The sequence below is a fragment of the Lissotriton helveticus genome, chromosome 8, assembly GCF_964261635.1.
Source record: "Lissotriton helveticus chromosome 8, aLisHel1.1, whole genome shotgun sequence".
Classification (NCBI taxonomy): Eukaryota; Metazoa; Chordata; class Amphibia; order Caudata; family Salamandridae; genus Lissotriton; species Lissotriton helveticus.
This window is the reverse complement of record NC_136069.1, coordinates 375595914-375616102: the sequence shown is the minus strand read 5'-3', so window position 1 is coordinate 375616102 and position 20189 is coordinate 375595914. Positions and strand designations below refer to the sequence as shown.

General features: G+C 44.5%; 1 protein-coding gene across 7 annotated transcripts in view; it reads right to left on the bottom strand.

Moving 5' to 3' along the window:
* NBEA (neurobeachin) overlaps window positions 1-20189 on the bottom strand; it is a 1787704-nt gene that overhangs the window by 1398345 nt on the left and 369170 nt on the right. For all 7 annotated transcript variants that reach the window (XM_078657170.1, XM_078657173.1, XM_078657172.1 and 4 more), the window contains exons 3-5: window positions 13540-13640; window positions 13190-13285; window positions 273-394 (exon numbers count right to left, since the gene is read on the bottom strand). In XM_078657170.1, the coding sequence (XP_078513296.1) occupies window positions 273-394; window positions 13190-13285; window positions 13540-13640 (319 nt within the window). The remainder of the gene's footprint in view (window positions 1-272; window positions 395-13189; window positions 13286-13539; window positions 13641-20189) is intronic.

Below are 20189 nucleotides of genomic sequence, written 5' to 3'. Positions count from 1 at the left end.
TTCACAGGCATGCAGCAATGTCCACCAAAAAATGAAAAATTGGAAACGTAATGAGTGTGCCCCCGGCAAACTGTACGACATCCCCTGCAATGTCCACAGCGCACACATGCTTTTATGCACTTTCATTCTGTGGAGGATGTACGTGATCCAGGCGTGTGCGCAGTCATAGGTCTGCATTTTCTCCGGAGATAAAATGGCGCGAACGCCCAAGGTGCAGAAATGCCCCAACTTATTTTTTTCAGACTATGTGTTCTCAAACTTGATCAACTTACCAATACAGATATGGCTTGTCCTTGTCCACATTTATATTATTTAAGGGGTCCATTCGAAACCAGGTGTTGAGCGTGAAACCGTTTTGGTAAGGCCACTTGGCAATTGGAGGCAATGCAATAGCCTAAAGAAAGAAAGATAATGCCATTTAATCATTAAAGAAAAGTACAAGCGTATGAAATCACAATGACTGCGCAGAGACTATAAAAGGAAGATCATATGAACACGCTTTTTGCCAAGTTCATCATCACAAAGTAACATGTATGCTTCACTTTATGTCTTTAACACCTTCGTAGCTGGTGGGATTCCCCCGCTGTGCTGGGGGGCGGGGGGGCGCGTACAGCGCCCCCATGCTCATGACGAGGTCAGCTCGTCATGAGCCACGGTGCTCTGGTGCTCATGACGAGCTGAGCTCGTCATGACCGCGCCCGTTCCAATGGAACGTTCAGCACAGCAGGGGAATCAGCCCAGCGTGCAAGCGTTCCACGGAACGGGCACGGTCATGACGAGCTCAGCTCGTCATAAGCACCGGAGCACCGTCGCTCATGACGAGCTGAGCTCGTCAGAGCATCCAAAAGGTTAATACACATCCACCTGGTATTCTTGCAATCAAATGACAAGCAAACTATTATGTTGCTATGCTATGTTATGGGGTATTTATAGCATAAACTGCAACAACAAAAATGTGATGGATGAAATGCTTGAATTTATCTCAGACACTGGCAATTGCTCGTACCACATTACAGCACATTGTTTTTTGCCTGCCTCTCCATTCTAGACAAAGGGCTGCCTTACGCAAATTGTATACCAACCTTGCTCCTCATGGGAACAGTCTATTGTGAACTGCCAGGCAAGGCCCCCTCCAGAACAGACCACAGCACCCCCGGCAGGTTTCAACCTCATCAGTGAGGTAACGCTTAAGTCCTATGGCACAGTAAGCTGCTGTGGACTGCTTGTGTTCTGGTTCAGGGAGGACCTGCCCTGGCACCTTGGGCAGGACTGTTCCCATTGGAGCAGGGTCCAGACTGATTTCCATATGGCTGGGTCCAAACTGAGGTGGCATGGTGGGTGAAAAATGATGGATTTGAATGCGGCCCAGTCGATCACCAGTGTCTGAGTTTAATGCAGGCATGCAATCCATCAGTTTATCTTTTGATGAGGTACTTATGGAGCGCACTGATGCTGAACTTCTACATTAAAAAGATAGATTGAGAAACTGTTCCATGAATAGCAAAGTGTGCAAATGTTTACGAAAGGCAGGGGGTGGTTTGGAAAAAGGAGTTGGGGATAGAGTATTCTGAAGCTCATCAGCAGTTATTGAGTAAAGTCTGATTCCAGAACAGGCTTTCAATGAGGCAGAAATTAAAAAAATTATTAGTTAGATCTCAGAAAGCAACATGGGGTGTACCATCTAAATTTGACCACCAAGGCTGGAGAAGAAGAGGACCAGATCACTTTGTGAATCATCATTATGTACTTGAACTGACTACATTTGCAAACTTGAACCCATTGCAGTAGGCGGAGCATGGAGAGATGTGATATTTCTTTCATAAAACACGTGAGTGGGTAGGCATCAGGTGAGCCCCAAGGACATATTGTAGTAATTGACATGACAACTCCATGAGGACACAGAAGGGCAAAGTAGTCAAAAAGAGGCAGGCAGTAGTGACATGTTTAGGGAAGAGCCCTCTGGAAAAAAGAAGTTCTCTGATTTAATGCATGGCATGGGAAATTAGTCAAGACTGAAATGATCGAATAATTCCTTGGCTAAACTTGCTCACTCTTTAAGGTGATTATAATAATATATTTTTTGAGTTATTATGGTCAATATTCTTCACTGTTGTTTCCTTTGATAATGAAGCATGGGTCTTCTATCTAATACTTCCTCAATTTTCTTTCCAATTCGCGAGTTTCTAAATTAGGTATGAATTGAATTGAACTGAATTTAAACTTGTAAAGCGTGAACTTAGCCCAAGGGCGTCAAGGCGCTGTATGCAAAACATCAGGAGACGGTGAGAAAAAGAGCATGCTCAAACTGAGGAATCACGAAAAAGCCAGGTCTTTAAGGCCTGCGAAATAGTGGAAGAGAGACCTGACTAGAAATTTCTACTGGAAGGGAGTTCCACAGTTTGGGCGCCACAGTGGAGAAGGCTCTGCCACCCCATTTAAGCTTCTTAAACCTGGGAACAGTGAATAGGTTTTTGTCCGAGGACCGAAGGGATCTGGTGGGAGCATAATGATGGACAATCGACTTGATGCCCTCGGAGCCAGAGTCATAGAAGTCTTCATTAGTCAGGCATAGGATCTTTAAAATGATCCTACGGTCCATCGGGAGCCAGTGCAGAAGCTTGATCGAGGCCGTAACTGAATGATGTTTAGGGAGATTCAATACCAGCCTGTCAGCGGCATTCTGCACCATCTGTAACCTTTATTAATGCCCAGATAAAGGGCATTGCAATAGTCCAATCTGGACGTTACTAAGGCCCTGACGGCCTGCTTGTGTGTTTCGAAAGAAAGGTAGTGGGAGATCTTTCTGAGAATCCTGATGATGCCGAAACAGGTGGAGACAGTCCTGTTTACCTGAAGATCCAGAGCGAGGGCATTGTCCACAATCACCCCTAGGTTCTTCCCATGAGAAACTGGACAGGGGCAGACACCAAGCGTGGCCAGCCACCAGTCACTGGACCAGATTTCCCGATTACTCTAAAAAATCAAGACCTCAGTCTTCTCTCCATTCAGTTTTAACAAAAAATCCACCCCCCAAAGGGAAAACTGCCTCCATGCAGCTCCTAAAATTGAGGGCAGAATCTTTTACAGTATGCTTTATGGAGACCATTATTTGGGTGTCGTCCGCATAGGACAACACCTCCAACCCAAACGATCTCACCACTTTTGCGAGCGGGCCACATAGATATTAAAGAGTGTAGGGCTCAAAGAGGAGCCCTGTGGAACACCACACTGCAAAGATTTTGGAGCTGAAAAGAACTGGCCCAGCTTCACCCTCTTCTGACGTTCACTAAGGAAGGAGGCAAGGAGACTCAGAGCAGTACCCCCGACACCTATCTCTCCAAGGCGAGCCACCAGCCTGTGAGGAGATAGAGTGTCAAAGGCTGCGGTGAGATCCAAAAGCACCAGAAGAGTGGTATGGCCAGCATCGACCTAAGTCCGGATGTTGTTAAAGACTGCCGTCAGGGCTGTCTCCGTACTATGGTGTCTCCTGAAACAATGTTGAGAGCCATCCAGGAGATGGTGGTCTTTTAGATATGTACTGAGATGGAGATTTAGATAGGCCTCCAAAATCTTGGCAGGAGCGAGAAGCAAGGAAATCGGTCAGAAGTTTTTCAGTTCACCAGGATCTAAAGAGGGTTTCTTCAATAGTGGTTTCACAACAGCTATCTTCCACAGAATGAGGGATAGACTCCCTCAGAAATGGTGGCGTTCATAACTTCTGTTCAAGGGGGGATCACGATCTCCCGGCAGGTTTTTAACACCTTAAGAGGGCAGGGATCTAAAGGGGAGCCTGAGTTGACACGGTCCAGGAGCCTATCCGTCACCTCCAATGACATGGGGGGGGAGGTAAGGAGCCTGGGAGTCTCCCCCAAGGGCGGTACCTCACCGGAGGGAATAGAAGTTTGCATTCCAGACCTAATACTGGAGTTCGCTGTTTCCGCCAGGGCATAAATATCGGAAATTTTGGCTTGAAAAAAATCTGAAATTTCATCAAAGAGTTCCTGCGAAACCTCTGAGGGATCAGATACCTGCGTGGGGATGAGAGAATTAATGATCTTAAAAAGATCCCTAGAAGATTTCAGGGAGGCGGTGACCCTGGAAAAGTATAATCTCTTTTCCTCCATAATGGCCGCTTTATAATCTTTCAGACATTGCTTATATCGTTCCCTCTCAGGGGGGTTCTAAGTGAGCAAGCCACAACTTCTCCTGTTTACGACAGCCTGTCTGAGTTTTATGAGTCTCTCTGTGAACCAGAGAGCCGAAGGCCTTATTCTTGCTTGACCGGAGCAAGGGAATCCATTGCTATTGTCAATATTTGAGAGAGCCCCACTGCAGCAAAATCGGCATCAAGCTGCTTGGCGGGCTCCTGCTTGTTAAGGAAATGCGAATGTGCATCCTTGTTTATAAGGTCAAAGTTCCTTCTTTCCTCCAGTTTCCTGTCGCTAGAGGTAGGCGATACTGACGCCTGAAAGTATAAGTCAAACGCGACAGCAAAGTGGTCAGACCAGGCTAGGGGGATTGGCTGCCCCACATTTAGCCTGGGATCATTAGATAAAACCCAGTCGAGTGTATGCCCCGCAAAGTGAGTGGAACTTCCGACCAGCTGCGCAAAACCACAGCAGCCCAGAGTTTCCTGGAGGCCTTGAGGGAATACAGGAGGTATTCTCCAAATGACAATTAAAATCCCCCTGGAGCGTTATGTTGAATCTCTCCAGATAAGGAACTACCAGTTTGCTAAAGTCCTGACTGAAGGATGTCCTAGGGCCCAGTTGCCTATAGCATAAAATGCCAGAAAAGCTTTCCGTGGGGTGAAGGTTGATGGAAAAATAGTAAGCCTGACAGAGATCAGAGGGAGTAGTCAGTGCCTGTGTGCGGCAAATAAGGGCATCTCTATACAAGATTCCCAACCCTCCTCCCCACCAGCCTACTCTATCCAGTATAGACAGGGTGTACCCAGAAGGGATAGCGTCTACCAGATCCGGGCCTGACACATCCGTCGCTCAGGTTTCTGTAACAAAAACCCAAGTTGGCTTTCTAGCTGAGACAAAGTCTCTAAAAGTGATTTTAATTTTAATAATAGATCTAGCATTTAAAAGAAAGCCATGTGCAACCATCTGATTAAAGGGGGGCTTAATGGCAATAATGTCTGTGCAGTTCTTACTTTCCTGCTTCCAGCTAATATTGCAGCCTGTGCACCCTCGGTATAACTTCCTGGAGAGGAGCTCAGGGTCCAATCTGTGGTGACAATGCAGCGCTGCCGGTCGATGATCTAACATACCCTCTCTGGTATGGCAAATCCTAGCCTGGAGGAGGTTTAAGTATATCCTTGGTGATGCAAGGTTTGTGGACATGTGCAGCAGCCTTGGATTTGCGGCCTGTTTGTAGAAGAAGAACTGGTCAAATCGTGTTACCTGCATTTAGAAGGTACATTATTTGCAGCTTCGAATGCCTGGTTTCATTAACACTAACACAATGCCTCATACTTCAGCAATACACTCTGTCTCTAAGCACAGCATGCATGCATTTTTTCACTCAGTCCATCCCACAAACTAGTTGCAAGTTGTTTGCAGTAAAATATAAGCAATAATAGTGCTTGCTTTTTATTTCCAGGATTAGAAAAATTAGGCAAACATTTTTTTACCCTCAAATCTACATGATAGTAGATGAGCAAACCTACTTTTTACCCCAAACAAACTAGAATTTCTAGCATAATACAAATAAAACGTACATCATTCTGGTATATCATTGCTAACTAGATATTCTACCTGCAATATGATTTTGTTGGCGCCACCCTTCACAATTAATAAACAATTGGGTTTAAAGAAGATGTTCGTAACATTCGGTAAAGATGTTACTGAGTGATCCTTTTTCTTCTCACACATTTTTAACATTATGGCTATTATCCAGGCACCAGAGTGGATCCAGAAATCTTTTTCTCCTGCAGTAGAACTCCAGCATCTATAGGTGGCATCACACAACTCCAATCACATCTCCATCCATCCTCAACATAATAACATCAGGTGTTAGAAATTGGGTTTTTGGTTGGCAGAGGTATGCACCCTGTCCAAGCAGGAACCACAATCCTAATCAGGGTAAACTAGATACACACTAAATGACAACCTCGGCTCACCCTTTGGTAGCTTGGCACAGAGTAGGTAGGCTTATCTAAACAGGCAATGTGTAAAGTATTTGTGCAACAAACACACACACACACAGTAACACAATGAAAACACCACAAAAAGACTCCACAAAGGTTTAGAAAAATAGACATTACTTTCATTAACAAATCAAGACCAAAAATGCCCATGGGGGGTTAACTGGTCACACTGGAACGGGGCATAGTCAAAATTTGTGATGGTCACAATGGAGCACATGCTGGCTACAGGACCAATGCAGGCCCCAGTGAACAAAATTCTTTAGCTTGGTTGCAACAGGAGGGCAGTCGATCATTGCATTGAGAGATCCATCAATGTCATTCCCACAGGTGAGGTGATGCTTTGATTTTCATCACGCAGTGGAGGCAATGCATCAGTTCAGAAGATGAAGGGCTGTGCCGAAATGCGTTGGTTATAAAGTGTAATGTACTTTGTTTCTCCAAGCAATCGAATGATGCATCGATCTCTGAGGACTGCTGCAGTGACGATAAACAGTTCCGATGAATCAGGCTCTGGAGGCTATGTGTTGGCTTCGAGAGCGATGCACCTATTTTGCTCCTGCAACAGGGTTGATGCACCTGTTCTGCAACCCGGAGACTGGAGAGTCAATTCCTCTGCTTCACGTATCTAGGTCTACTTCCAGTGAACCAGGCACAGTAGCAGGGGTAGAGACTTTGATATCCGTGAGTCTCAAGTAACAGGAGGCAGTCCAACAAGCCTTGGAGACCACTTCAGTGTAAGGCAGAGTCTAGGGCTCCTCAGCAGAGTCAGAGAGCAGCAGGACAGCACAAGAAAAAGCTGGTCTTCCATGTCAGTATTCCAGCATAGTGTCAGTCCCTGATGCAGCAGAGCAGTTCTTATGACAGAGTTCAGTTGTAGGTCCAGAAGTGTATGATTTGGTGGGGTCAGAGACCAAGTACTTATTCCCAAATGTGCCTTTTAAGTGGGGGTGACTCCAGAGAAGGGTGTTTGAGGTGCAGAAGTATCCTATTTTCCTCAGACCTAGCTCCAGACTGTAAGTGGGGGGTAATCAGTCCTTTGTGTGGGGTCAGGCCACTACCTATTCAGCTGTGTCTGCCTATCCCCTCCCTTTCTGACCATGAAGAGCCATCAGAATGCTGACAAGTACTCAGACACTTTTAACCTGTGTTTGTGGCTGTCTAAAGGGATTGCACAAAGTGTAGCTGTCACCCACACCATATGTGTATTGAGGCAGGCTGCAGGCCCACAGAGCAGTAAGAGCAGAGAAATGCCCACTTTTTTAAAGTGGCATTTCTAAAATAGTAATGTTAAATCCAACTTTATTAGTAAAGAGGATATATCAATACCATTCCAAAGATTTAAAACATGAAGCAGCTACTCCATCCAGTAAGGAAATTGCATCTTAAAAGTGCTTTAAGCAATTCCCAAAGTTAATCTAGGAGAGGAGTAGGCCTCAATGTAGTGAAAAAAGAATTTGGGTGTTTGTCACTATCAGGACTTGCACTTTGTACATCTAGGTACAGGCCAGCATCTGCATTGTAAAGAGCGAGAGGTTGTACGTCTCTGAATCATCTTCCCCTTATGTGCCTATAATCACTACTGGGCATGTCAGAGGCATCGACATTTTTCTGTTCCTGGGGTATGGGTGAAGGAGAAGACTTCTCATTTCTGTGGCAGCAATTGTTTGTGTTTTTTGTGGGAGGATCCCTCTGGGCATAGCCCATCAGGAGACTTAACTAAAGGAGTCGAGAGGGGCTGGTTGGACAAGTGTTTTATGCCAATGCCAAAATTGCATTCAGAATCTGCTCCCGATGGCCTTCAGATGCTCTGAAGAACAACAGTCAGAAGCAGAGGGGCCGTGGTCACTATCTAGAAATGCTGTGTAGATACATTAAATACATTTTCTTTAAATATCATCACCAGAACTTAAACCTGAGACCATAGAAGGTAATAATTGCCATGGCCACTCTAATATTCATAGGGGAATTTTGTTGATAAAAAAGGAGATATGGACCCATGTCATAGAGACACAGAAGAACAGGACCTAAGAGCAGCTTGCCAGTCTGCATCATATATAGCTAGATGTCTTCACCCTAGTGGAGAATAGTGTTGCATGGCACCACCTAGCAGCTCTGGAGAAATATTGACGGCAAAAGGTTTTCAATATCCAGTCTGGTGCCTAAATCAGTTGTGGCTGCTATGTATATATACATATAAAAAATTGCTGGCATTTGCACAATTATATTCGTATTAATATACTAATTGCTGCGATATACTAAATTGCTGCTATATTGTTGTAAATAACTTTATTTGCGTTTATATTGATTTTAGATAGGGCATTTTAGCTAGCTTTGATAAAATGTGACGCATTTTCATTGTGTAAGATTTATGTCATGTCCCAGTACTTTAAACTTGTCTTCACGAACGACCAGTCTGCCATCACTGCCCATTGTTTTGTGATGTTTGATAACCAACCATGTGTGTTATTTCTTTGCACTTTAAAAGCTGTTTCCTTCCTCTATGGCGTCATGTGATCAAGGCCTCTGGGTAGGCCGAAACGTCATGCTGGCGGGGTGCACTTTGTGTTAATAAACACAAAAATTGCTCACCTGCATTCCTGGGTCGACTCTCGTTTCTTGTCCTCGAATCGCTACCGGAACTGGGGGCTCGGTGATTTGGACTGAGGAAGACCGGTGTGCGGTCGAAATGCATTATGCCTTTTAATCAAATAATAAAGCTTCAACCAGATTCCCCGCTGTGGCCCCTGCTTCTTTGCTTGTCGGAGGAGTTTGCTGCCATATATTTGCGCGGTCTCCAGAAACACGCTACAGGGGCCCCGTTCTTCAAAGTGGTCCGGGCTTTCTGGTCTCTGCTTCGGCGGTTCGTGTTTTTCCAAGGTATTGGATGCCTGGTACCCGCCTCTCTTCACTTTCAACTCCAGAGCGGCTGCAATATGGTCCGTGACTTCACGGAGGTTCAGGAATGCACTGTCTCCCTGACCCCTGTCTGGCTGTTGTTTGTTTCTGGAGGCTGGAACGTCTGGGGGCTGGAGGAAGCTTTTAATGCTTTCATCCACTGGATATTGACATTGTTTGCATCGTTACTTTGCCTGCATAACGCATGAATCCACATGGACTCCCCCCGCATGCAGCACTTACCTGGGAAATGCATCCTGGGTCTTGTGGTTCCTACGAACTGCAAGCAGTGAGCAGTTAGTAATGAGGGGGTGTGGCGAATTTCAGCGAATGGGAATGCGGCAATGACATTCTTAACGAGAAGCAAGTCCCCAGAATATGTTTGGTGGCATCTGAGGAAGACCGGTGTGCGGTCGAAATGCATTATGCCTTTTGATTAAATAATAAAGCTTCCACCAGATTCCCCGCTGTGGCCCCTGCTTCTTTGTTTGTCGGAGGAGTTTGCTGCCATATATTTGCGCGGTGTCCAGAAACGCGCTACAGGGGCCCCGTTCTTCAAAGTTGTCCGGGCTTTCTGGTCTCTGCTTCGGCGGTTCGTGTTTTTCCAAGGTATTGGATGCCTGGTACCCGCCTCTCTTCAGTTTCGACTCCAGAGCGGCTGCAATATGGTCCGTGACTTCACGGAGGTTCAGGAATGCACTGTCTCCCTGACCCCTGCCTGGCTGTTGTTTGTTTCTGGAGGCTGGAACGTCTGGGGGCTGGAGGAAGCTTTTAATAATTTCATCCACTGGATATTGACATTGTTTGCATCGTTTCTTTGCCTGCATAACGCATGAATCCACATGGACTCACCCCGCATGCAGCACTTACCTGGGAAATGCATCTTGGGTCTTGTGGTTCCTACGAACTGCAAGCAGTGAGCAGTTAGTAATGAGGGGGTGTGGCGAATTTCAGCGAATGGGAATGCGGCAATGACATTCTTAACGAGAAGCAAGTCTCCAGAATATGTTTGGTGGCATCTGAGGAAGACCGGAGTGTGGTCGAAATGCATTATGCCTTTTAATCAAATAATAAAGCTTCCACCAGATTCCCCGCTGTGGCCCCTGCTTCTTTGTTTGTCGGAGGAGTTTGCTGCCGTATGTATATATATATGAAAGATTTTAACATTAGATGGGTAAGACAGAATTTAAGAGGACTTGACGGGTCCTTATTCCCTGACAGTCTTTTAAATCCAGCCTACTATACATTTCAATCACGGTGATTATTGATTTTTAACATAGTGACATTAGAAAAAATGGTCTTGTGGACGGATAATTTTTTACTGTTATTTTTAACATCAAGTTTATTGTATAGGACCAGATATTTGATATTATAATTGCTTTTACCATACTTTTTAGTATAGGTAGTTGTCTAGTTGATTGTGTTTATTATTGTACATGACACAAACAGTATTGCAGCCGGAGTGACTTTTAGATTATATTGTCACCCTTCTGTTGACAGCAGCAATATTTGCACTTATTTGCGGTATTTTGCACATTTTATATACCTTGCCAATTTTGCACTATTGCGATTTGGTGCACATCAAATTTTGCACTAAATTAGCCGTTGCACTTTGAGAATTAACATGCATTTGCACTTTACTGAACAACAGCGAGCTGTAAATATTGTAATATGATTTTGGTATTTTACCGAGATCAGACAACATTGGTCCTATCACATTCATTTTGATGTTTTGATATGTATTTTTAGATTTTATCTGTTCTATGTAATTACTTGGTTTTGATTCAGACAATATTTTGGTATTTTACCGAGATTCCAGTAAGACAGGTCTGCATTTGACCAAATATGACTTACAAGTATTTCTTTTATGTCTACTATGTCTTAAACACTACCTTCTCATGTGACGACTATCATCCAATCACTGGCAGTATATAATGATGTATCCCTCATTACAACATTGTCATATGAACAAGGCTCTTGCGAGCCGAAACGTCATGAGACTGAACCTGCACCTCTATTAAATAATTTGGAGCACTTTACTTGGTCCGTGTCCGTTAAATTCCTTCCTGGCTGGAGCTGATCCAGAGCGTGAGAGGAGTGGCGGTGTGTTCGATATATATATATATAATATATATATATATATACATCAGGCACCACAAGTACCAACAGGCCCTTGCGAGGGCCCACTGAGGCGGGGTGTTTGGAAGTTATAAGGGTGCCGCCAATCTTGCCCTGCTGTTGCCTTCTATGCCTTGAGCCCCTGAAGAAGTGAAATACGAAACACGTTGGGACTGGCTACTGATATTTGTGTGGACCGAGATGTGCTCACGCTGCTGCTTCCAGCAATAAACATATTTGTCAAAAACCTTACTGTGATGTGGCGTCTTCCTCAACAGACAAACTTTGTGGTTGGATAGATGTATAGTTATACATTATAAATGTAAACATGGCACTATCGTGATAACGCCAATTTGCACAATGCACAGGCCATTGGGTCCTAAGATCATGATTGCATATGCAACCTTAGTTGTTTAAATGTTGCACTGTCACTTTAAATTTTGTCGAAGCTGTATTTACAATGATGCACTATCACTTTAAACTTTGCAGTTGGTATATAAAGCAAAAGATGGCGGCGACTTCAGGTTTGACAAAGACCGCTTGTGCGGTCTAAACACATTACCTAGTTCTGTGTGGCCAAAATAAAATCTCTCTAAAGTGTGGAGCAGTTGTCTGTAAGGATATCTATCTATCTATCTATCTATCTATCTATCTATCTATATCTATCTATTTCTATAGATATATATCCAAAGTTGATTCCCAATGCGCTTCCTCGCAAGTACGGGGCACATACTCCTGGATGTGTGCATGTGTGCTGTATTTAGAGTATATATATATATATATATATATATATATATATATATATATAATATATAATATATATATTTTTTTTTCCCCAACGCAGAGTTGAGCCATCGATAGGAAGCAGCCACTTGATCGGAAATTTGCATCCATTTCTTTTAAGGAACAGCTGCAGCAGGAGACGCAGAAGAAACAGTCATCCACTTTCCTTAGCGAGACCGGTTTCGGGAATGTAATCCCTTTCTCAATGGCTTCTGCATACCGTGAAGATTCATCATGCACTGAAATTTAAAGGGGCTGCCCTTGTGGTAAGGAGACTGAATTCCCAAAATGACAAGAAAAGCAAACTTAACCCTACCAGAATCTGAGAGTAAATCAAAGATGTGCCACACACATTATACATATTTGTGAATCACAAAAGTACCATAAATTGCTCCATCAATTAATACAAACTTGTAACAAAGATATATATATATATATATATATATATATAGAGAGAGAGAGAAAAAGAGTTGGCCAAATATATATATATATATATATAAATATATATATATATATACACACACACACACACACACATGCACCATAACTATCCAATACTTCTCTGCATTAAAACAGCTCAGGGCAACTATAGTACTCTTGAGAAAAGAAGGGGAGTTATTTTTCAGCAGATGCTCAGACAAAAAATAGTTTTTCCCTTTGGAGATAACAACAAAAGGAAAAAGGAAACACTTCCCAATCTTAACATGCACATTCTATGTTTCATATTATTCCCTTTCTCATGTAAAACATTTTGTGAAGATGATTCTAAAAAGCGTTTCACTATCTGCAGTTTGGTTTACGTCATTAAAAAAAAGCTTCAGTTGTACCTGTGCATAATGTGCCTGATTCTCACAAATTAGATGTGTCTGGTGCTAATGGATGTGCGTTTGCAGCATACACTGCCCCTGTTTGCGTGCAAAGCACTGTTTCTGTGTAGATTACTCATTTCCCGCACTGCTGTGCGTTCTAGTTAACCCAGGTAAGTAAGTCACAACCCTTTTAACCTGGCACCATATCCACTGCTTAGGTTCACAATGTAAACAATGATCCACACTTTTTTCTCACGACTATGAGCACATTTTTCCGTTTGAGACTTGTGAATATACATGTGGACAAAACACTCATATCTTTGAGATTCACAAGAATGTTCACAAGCTTTTTTCACTATGTGTAATTAATGCAGATGGATTTTAGTGAATTTCACTAAGGTTCAAAATGTTACAAATATTAACTTACAGCAGCACTGCGACCAGGGAAGTTGAAGAAGGTATCGGGTCCGTGTCTCTGAGGCATCTGATTGAGGACTGACAACAGTTTGACTGCATGCCGTGGCTGTCAAAACATGAATATTGAACATTTGTCAGTATAAATCATTCATACGTGAAATTCTGTAAGCCCTCGTGGCCAAGCAAGAGGCCACAAAGCAAACAAAGAATTAATTCAACAACGCAGCTCTCAATAAAGTCGCTTAAAACAACTGATAGACAAACGTAAGTGCGCATTACAGGCCCCGAGAGAGGGATTCGGTTAACCTCAAGCACTTATGCATCGACACACGATAGCTCCTCTCTGCAGCCACAACTCACCCAGATCCCGTTCTCTCCTCGAAGCATGCTGAACAGGAACTTCAGCTCTTTGACGGTGATACTGTAGCTGGCAAGAACTCCCAACATGTCCACTAGAAGATCTAAAAAAAAATACAAAATTAAAATTAAAGAGCTATACCAATTGTTAGAATGGCATTTGAGAGTGCAATTGAATGTACATTACGTTTCGAGACCTCTTCCTAACACGGGGCCTGAGCACCGTTTTAGTGCCTAATGTAATTGTATACGCCATAAAACTCTACAAAAAATAGAACAAGTCAGAAAATTATACACATAGACTTACTCCTGCATTTAGAGCAAATGTCCAACTTTTTAAATTTTCACAAAGGGCCCCTGTGAAACCGCAATACTCGCCGTTTCCTAGGAGTATTTCCAGGAAACATTTTCACATATGTAAAATGTAGCAGGTGTACATTTATGCATGCATAATTTTGGCCACCACAGCACATCTGTGTAACCTTTTTTTTCTCCATATGGAATTATTTTCCTAGTTTAGAAGCCTCTTCTACACATGCACCAAATGTGGTCACATTCCCTCCTCATTACTATGAAGGATGCAGATTTTCCAGTGCTGTATAGTTAGGGCCTAGTTTCGATTTGCCGATATAGATGTCTGCCTTGTAGATATTACAGCATCCACATTGGGTGTCATAATACTGTTTACCGATGGCAAAAGGACCAGCTTACGTTCCACCGTGAGCCGGCAGCTTTTATCTATCCCGTCTGTGGTCTCCAGTGTCCTCTCTACTTGGCTGCAGCCCTCAGACGCAACAGATAAACGCTGCTCCCAGACCACAGGACTGAGCTTATCCTGACATGTCCAGAAACTTTGTCCTAACAGCTGACACCTTTACATAAGCCATGAAGCCATAAGGATGCTCTCGCCCCACCACCACACAGGGCGAAACACGTTTTGGCAGAATCGTGTAACTTACAAGACAACTTCCAAAGCACGTACATAAAGAACATTGGAGAGTGAAATTATAATCTTGTATTATGTTCTAGAAAAATGTACTGCATTAATATAACATAACAATTTTATTGACATTTGAGGGGTATTTGCATTGCAAACTTGTTTACAGATTTGTTTGTGCCTTTCGCTGGACTAACTCTGTGATTCTATACAGGGTGGCCACCTGCTGGCCTAAGCTTGTGAATGAATACCTATAAACGCAATATTCTGTGGGTGTTCACCAACTCAGGCTTGTGTCATATCATATGCCAGCAACCCCAGTTCAGACATGGCTATATGCAAATCAGTCTGACCCTGTGCCGCTTTTGGCCGCCATAAGTGTGGCAGGATATGCTCAGACTTGAGTCCCTTGCTCACTTTGCCACTGGATTCAAGCAAGCCGGGCTGAAGACGGCTGTAATGCCAGAAACCAGTCCTCGGAAGCTTGTTTCCAGTCCAGGGAAGGCATGCCTTGGCAGTTCGGGCTGGACTGTTCCCATGAGGCACAGGGTCAGACTGATTTGCATATAGCCATGTCTGAACTGGGGTGGCGGAGTGGGCTAAAGAACGGTGATGGATTAAACCCAGATCTTTTGACTGGGTGTGAGTGTTTGATTGGTTCAGATGCTCCGTCCATTACCACCCCCTTTTGTACCGCTTTTGGCCGCCATAAGTGTGGCAGGGTATGCTCAGACTTGAGTCCCTTGCTCACTTTGCCACTGGATTCAAGCAAGCCGGGCTGAAGACGGCTGTAATGCCAGAAACCGGTCCTCGGAAGCTTGTTTCCGGTCCAGGGAAGGCATGGCTTGGCAGTTCGGGCTGGACTGTTCCCATGAGGCACAGGGTCAGACTGATTTGCATATAGCCATGTCTGAACTGGGGTGGCAGAGTGGGCTAAAGAACGGTGATGGATTAAACCCAGATCTTTTGACTGGGTGTGAGTGTTTGATTGGTTCAGATGCTCTGTCCATTACCACCCCCTTTTGTACCGTAAGTAAGAAATGGGTTATTAGTTGTGTGGCCCTAACAAATAATAGGCCCACAATTATTCTTACTGGGAACTAAGCACCCTATTGTAGTGATGACTCTCTCAGATTAGCGAGGCAGAGCAGTCCAAGGCCTCCTTAGGGGAGGTAGTGTAGGCCATTAACTGGCACATAAAAATAACACTCAATAAATGAGTGTCCAGTCAGTGCTTTCTCTTTAGAAAAATGAAAAGTACATTTATTACACACATATTACTAAAATCTATGCCTTAATTTACAACTATGTTCATTGTCAGATGGTAAAAACCATAGAAGAAATCGCATAACCACCTTGGACCCCCCTAAAGGGGTCACACAAACATGTAAGGAAAGTCTGAAGGCTTGGTTAAAAGTTTAAGATCAACAAACCACAAGTTAAAGACATAATTTATGTATGTAAATATAATAGTCAATAATAATCAGGTACAAATTCACTTATTTCTGTTAATAGAGAATATACACTGTGACCCATAATCACTGTCAACATTATCTCAATAAAGCATTACAAATGAGCAAAACATGCAACTATGTATTTTTTTTCAGTAAACTTTCCAACCATGAAAATGCAATCATAAAAGCAGCCCCCAGAGGGCATCACATTTGAATTACATTAAATGTAACCATAGACTTAGCCCCTAGAAGGCACTTCAATACGTGTACTTTTTATACACTTTGGGCCACAATAAGTGCAACCATACAATCAGCCCTTAGAGGGTACAGCACTTCCAGTTGTAAAGCCTATGTCCCAGCTGGGGGAGTGCTTTAAAACATTAGACAAATTCAGGAAGGGTCCCCCCCAAATAGAGTGACGGTTATTTGAGGACCCCAGAAACAGAGTGAGTTACTTAACAAAACACTCCTGCAACTCCCCCACGCTTACATGGTGTCATTGGTGTTGACCCTGTCATCCTGGAGCCACCACGAGTAAAACAAATGAGGCAACTAGAAGAGCCCCACAGGGAATTATGAGTTGCTCCTCCAAGAGCAATTCATATTTTAGTAGTGGCTCTCTGTCTGTACCAAGAGAGCCGCAGAGCTTTTTCTTTTTCTGGTGCGCAGATTCATGCCTTCTTTTCATTCGATTTTGGGGGTAACATGCTCCCAAAGTTGGGGGCAGCACAAGGAGCCCACCCCCGGCTGTTCTGGCTGCCCTTCCAGCTCCCGCAAAGCAGCCTTTTTTCCTGCTTAATTTATGTCAATAAGGTATGCAGTTCCTAAGGATACATAGAAAGAATTTAAAGGTAGGTCGGTAAATATTACCAAAAGGCAAGACAGGGGTCTGCACCTTTTGGAACAGGAGCCCGCACACACCCAAATGGGTGTCCTGTTTCATCATAGGGCTTGCTCCTCGTCGGGCCTGCTCTGCAATGCCTGATGGGTACCCTTTACGGGGTTCTTTAACAGATGTCTTTTATTCCAAGCCGTAATGTGAAGTGCGGGTGTAGGGCCATATGGTGTAGATGAGTGTATGGCGTGTCATAAGTTTGTAAGGAAAAGTAAAATAGCCTGGGTAGTACTTTAAATCAATTTTAATCGGTGAGTCTACTTGTCTAATTTAAAAACAAAATTAGCGGACCAACAACATAATGTTCACTGGTTGCTAGTATTGAGGGGTCAACATGTTTCTTTCTTCCATTGTTACAAAAGTGATCAAATCGCAATTCATCAGGACCAAAATCAGAATAGTCATCTACACAGTGGTTGGAATCCTAGTTAGTGTGAGGGATAGACGAAGCACTAGAAAATCTAAATGTGGAGTACCTTGCACTCGGCTGGACTATTGCAACGCTCTGTACCTGAACATAAATGCGGCCTCCCTTAATAAGTTACAGATTGTACCGAACGCAGCGGCAAGGCTGATTCTTAACATTCTGAAGCGTCAGTCAGCTAGGAAAGGGATTCATTCCTTGCAATGGCTCCCATCAGGAAGCGTATTTCCATTAAGGTTCTGAGCTTGGTATTTAAGGCCATGCCTAGTAAAGTTACGCCACATCTGAAAACCCTTCTTCAATGGTACACTCCTGGGTGGGCCCTGAGATTCTCCTCACAGAAAAAACTGGTGTATCCTAATTGTCACAGGTCCAGATGGGGTGGCCGCTCCTTTTCTGTAGCGGCCACCAATCTTTGGAATTCCCCGCCCACCTCTATTTCCAATACGGACTCCTTACTGGTTTTAACAAAACTTCTGAAGACATGGGTGCTTTCATCTTAGATGGCTGCAGGTGCAGTTCTCTTTTTCTTCTCATCTGTCTGCTCAGCACCTGGACACCCTCGGGTTTAAGTGCACTTTATAAATACTATCTGGGGTGGGTAACCAGTATTATCAAGTTCTGGCAGTCGGTTATAGTGCAGCTACGTCGCCGGACGACTTACCCTCACTCTAGCAGCTCGGAAGACACTTTTTCCTGCTGCCACGGAAGCCGGCAGCTCGGTTGTCCCCTTCCCGCTCCATGTGGGCTGGGAGTGTGTGATGCGGTGGCCTCCCCGCTCCCAACAGGCACAGGCACAGGGAGCAGGGGTATGGCCCCCGACATGGGGGGGCAGGACCACCACTATCGAAGTGGTGCGCCGCCCTCCCCCGTATGGTTGTGCAGGCACCTGGGTACATGGGGGCCCCGGGTGCAAAAGTGAATATGGAGAGGGGTTCCACGCACACCCTCTCCCTGGAGAATGAAATAAAGAATCCTGCACTGATCCCCAGGCCCCATCCCACCGCGGGGGTACATTGAGAAATGGCAGCAGAACCCCTCACGCTTCATTGTCTAAAATGTTACCACACTTTATAATGGCATAACACAGGCATCAATGGGCCAATTATGACGCTTCTGAGCTCATTGTGCTCCTGGTAGTGAGCTCTAGCAACCAAGGGCAGTTGCAGCAGATATCCTCTCCTTCAAAGCGGTGGAGTCTTCAGGAAGGCAATTCTCCTGGCTAACTGCTTCAGCCTTCCTCCTGGTCTTGGCTTCTGGGCGCAGAACTCCAAGGCTTTCCCCCTACTGCTCCTCCAAGGGTATAAATGGGTCAGCCTCACTGGCCCTTTGGGAGACCACTGGTCCTGGAGTCCTTTCTGGGCATCATGGGGGTCCTGCTTTCAGTTCTGCATGGCAGTCCCAGGCTCCAGCAGCGAAGCACAGAGAAATCACCAGGCAAGAGAGAGTCTCCTCCTTATTCAAGAGTTTTAAAGGGGAGTGGAAGGTTCAGAAAGCTTGGCACCCCTTGCCAATCCTATCCATCACCTCTCCACCCGTGTCCCGACCCTTCTGCACAGCATGGTTGGACAGTTCAAAATGGCGGTATCCAAGAGTCACTAGTCACATCTACTCAGGGGACTTCAGCTTTACCCTTGGCTGACATCACTTCCAGGGCCTTTCTCACTAGAGTTTCAAAGGGGAGCCCCCTCCTGTGTTGGTTCCAGAGGTCCTGGCTCCCTCCTTTGTTCAGTGAGCTCGGGTAAGCCCATCTCTGGTGCAGTGTGACAGCTGATTGATAGATTGATGCAGATCATTCCGCCCCATCTCTTTTCTCCTTAGGAGCTCAGTGAAGCACTGTTACTTGCTCCTTTTGTGTGGGAAGGCCTTTGCCCCTGGTGCTGGGGAGAAATGAGGCCTGGGTTCTGATCCTGAGGTGAGCCAGAGAAATATGACAATTCTGGACGACCCATTAATTTGTACAGATATCTTTGAGGAACTTTCAGAATTAATTTTCCTGCACAGGTTACACCCCAATTCCATATGCCCATGGTCTCTATAGACCAAAGGTAAGCAAAACTACACTCTATGACAATGTTTTCCCTATGTGTGCAATAAAGTGTCACTACAGCCAAAAGAGTAAATCATACTAACTTTTCCTATAGTGCACACTAACATTATAAGGCCTGCTCAAGGTCATTAGCTAAACCTGCAGAGTCCTCTCTGCGCTAGGCTACCTGTGTGCAGTTACTGGGCTGCGCATGACAGTAGTCTCCAACACACAGCCCGCACACAAATGTGTCTACGTGTTCATGTCCAACTAGCCAAGTGCCTCTTACCCTTGTTGCGTTGCAGAGGCCTTATCTCAAAATGTGGACACTGGCATCGTCGGGGTCCGGTTTAGAGGAATCTTGCAGGTTGACAAGCGGGTTGTGAGCGCTGAGGGCGATGTGCCAAGCGCGCTCCAATCCTCCTCCCGAGACCCATGGTGCTAGTAGCGCCCTGTTTTAAAAGTGCTGATACACCCCTGAAATTGGGGTTTTTGGAATGAGCAATTGCTCTTCTAATTTTTAAGCACTTTTTTCACTTTTCCTTTTTCACCTACACGTCCCCAGGTCAGGGTGGACTATTAGAGTGTCCATACCGCCGGGGTATAGTCCTGAAGAATGCCATGGTGAATATATACCACAAGTAAGGCAGAAACATGTTGACTGATTAATTTTAAAACTCGTGGTATTTAGCTGAATTTAATCAAAATCCTAAGAACCTTGGCCCTTAAATTCAGACACATATACCACTTACACGTGTCTTAGGGATCACTCATTAAAAGTTTTTTTGATACCCTGTTAGTCACTTTTAACTTTACAATTTCCACAACACGTCCTCCCTACACGACCAGCTCCGCAGTCTTTCTGGCGTCGCAGCACACCGAAGAGACACTCGGTCTCTTCGGTGGGGCCCGAT